The sequence below is a fragment of the Octodon degus genome, unplaced genomic scaffold (genome assembly GCF_000260255.1).
Source record: "Octodon degus isolate 3935 unplaced genomic scaffold, OctDeg1.0 scaffold00006, whole genome shotgun sequence".
NCBI lineage: Eukaryota > Metazoa > Chordata > Mammalia > Rodentia > Octodontidae > Octodon > Octodon degus.
This window is the reverse complement of record NW_004524582.1, coordinates 20,218,579-20,220,526: the sequence shown is the minus strand read 5'-3', so window position 1 is coordinate 20,220,526 and position 1,948 is coordinate 20,218,579. Positions and strand designations below refer to the sequence as shown.

Genomic DNA, 1,948 nt, shown 5'->3' with positions numbered 1-1,948 from the left:
ATTCCATCACACATCTGTAACCGCTGCATGCAAGGCCGGGTTTGGCTAAAGACAACACGTTGAGCGAAGTACATTTATTTGGATGAGAAAAAACCACTCCGGAGACTCCCAAGCAGTTCTCTCATGCACAGAGCACCTGACCAGGGGCAGTTGGCAACTGCACACAAAACACAACACCTGGACAGGGTCTACAGGATGTTTTGCTCACACCACAAAGACAGTTTTAAGGCAGTTTAATTCAAGGCCACTAAAACTATATCTACAACACAAATGTGACATTCAAGGGTAACCTGGCCCTCAAAAGGCCCCAAATAGCAACATGTCACCACGCTCATGAAGATGATGGCGCTGTCAGGGGCAGATGAGTCTCAAGAGCAATCCAACCCGGCACCAATGTGGATGGGTCACTCGGAGACCTCCTCGGCTGTCTGTCCGTGCGAATGCCACCTCCTGTCGCACCTGCCAGCTCCTCTAAACACATTATTATGATGTCCAAAACAGACGCACAGAAGGTGAGCAGAAACCGGACTTGCCACCTTGAACCACAGACAGGACAACAGGACACACAGGGCTGGGCGCGGGCATACGGAGACAGGTTAGTGGCTCCTCTGGAAGCTCTTCCTGGGCACAGCGAAGAAGCTTAGAAATACGCAGGGGTAAGCTCCGTCCTTCCTTCTGTGGTTACCACCTGGATCAGGCTTCCTGAGCTGGGTCGGTTTTTCCCTGTGATCCAGTCATGGAAGGTTCTGAAACAAAGAAGACATGCTTTACCTTTTCAAAGCAAAAGTCTGGATACTTTCATGACAGTGCCCACAGGAAGGATGAGGCAGCTGTGACAATGGCACTGGGTACAGAACCAAGTCCCCAAGGAGTTCCTGAAGTACCTTACCATTCTGAATTCTGAGTGGCAGAGTTGATGTGGTATTAACTTTCTTGAGGGACATATGGGTGTATGTAACGATTCCACTCATCTTGAGGAATTGGTGCACATCACACCTTGATCATTATTACTCTCCTTTTTCAATGTTCCCCCATTCAACTCTCACTTTCCGTTTCTGTATCTGGGCAGCATCCTTTGTTAACATCGTGGTATGATTTTAAGTGCTTAAAAAAAGATGTCACATATTCTAGGACACGGATACACAACAGAGATGTCCCTCAGTGAGTGCAGGGGCTGGGTAACAGGACCCCAGGACACTAACATCCAAGGGTGCTCCCGTCCCTGATATAAAGTGATGTAGTGCTTGCACGTTAACCAGGCACACCTTCCCATGTACTTCAAGCCAGCTCCAGCCTGTAGATAACACCTACTATGATGTACGTGCTACACAAACCGCAGCTCAACTGTGCTGCTTGAGGCGTAAAGACAAGCATGTACACAGCCGGAACAGAAGCACTTTTTTTCCAATGACTTTCAGTCAAGGTTGGCTGAATCCAGGCATACGGAGAACCTACAGAGAGCCAAATGTACATTCTAACTTCTCAGACATTTAAAAGAGAGAAAGAGAAAATTTATTTTTAAACACATGTTTATGGGGCACCCAAGGCTGTGCCAAGCAATGGAAAAAGAAATATAAAAAGGATTAGTAGGATAAAATTAGCTGAGTACAGTAGTAAGGAGCACACAATAGGAATTCTTGTGGATAGCAGCAACACCACCTGCTCGAACTGCTGGAAAATCCTCTTGAGGAAAGATAAAACTGAAAGGGCACAAGCATCAGCTAACGAGGTGATTTTTAAAAGCTATATATCTGGGCATAGCACCCGTCTCTGGCAATTCAGACCGCTGCCTGGAGCACTCTCAGGCACTTGGGGGATATTCTGCAGTGCCGATCTGTAACTTCTGTCTGTGGGTCAGCTCTCACTCACTTGAGCCCCTCTCTGCGGCCGCACAAACCAAGAGAAGTGCGTGACTTGAAAATGAAAGCACTGCTGGGACTTCCCAGCG

At 47.6% G+C, this 1,948-nt stretch overlaps 1 protein-coding gene across 1 annotated transcript in view; it reads right to left on the bottom strand.

Moving 5' to 3' along the window:
- Nucleotides 1-59: 59 nt before the first annotated feature.
- Qdpr (quinoid dihydropteridine reductase) overlaps nucleotides 60-1,948 on the bottom strand; it is a 24,094-nt gene continuing 22,205 nt past the window's right edge. Inside the window, exon 7 of the mRNA XM_004624547.2 lies at nucleotides 60-746. Coding sequence (XP_004624604.1) covers nucleotides 641-746 — 106 coding nt within the window. The 3' untranslated portion in view covers nucleotides 60-640. The remainder of the gene's footprint in view (nucleotides 747-1,948) is intronic.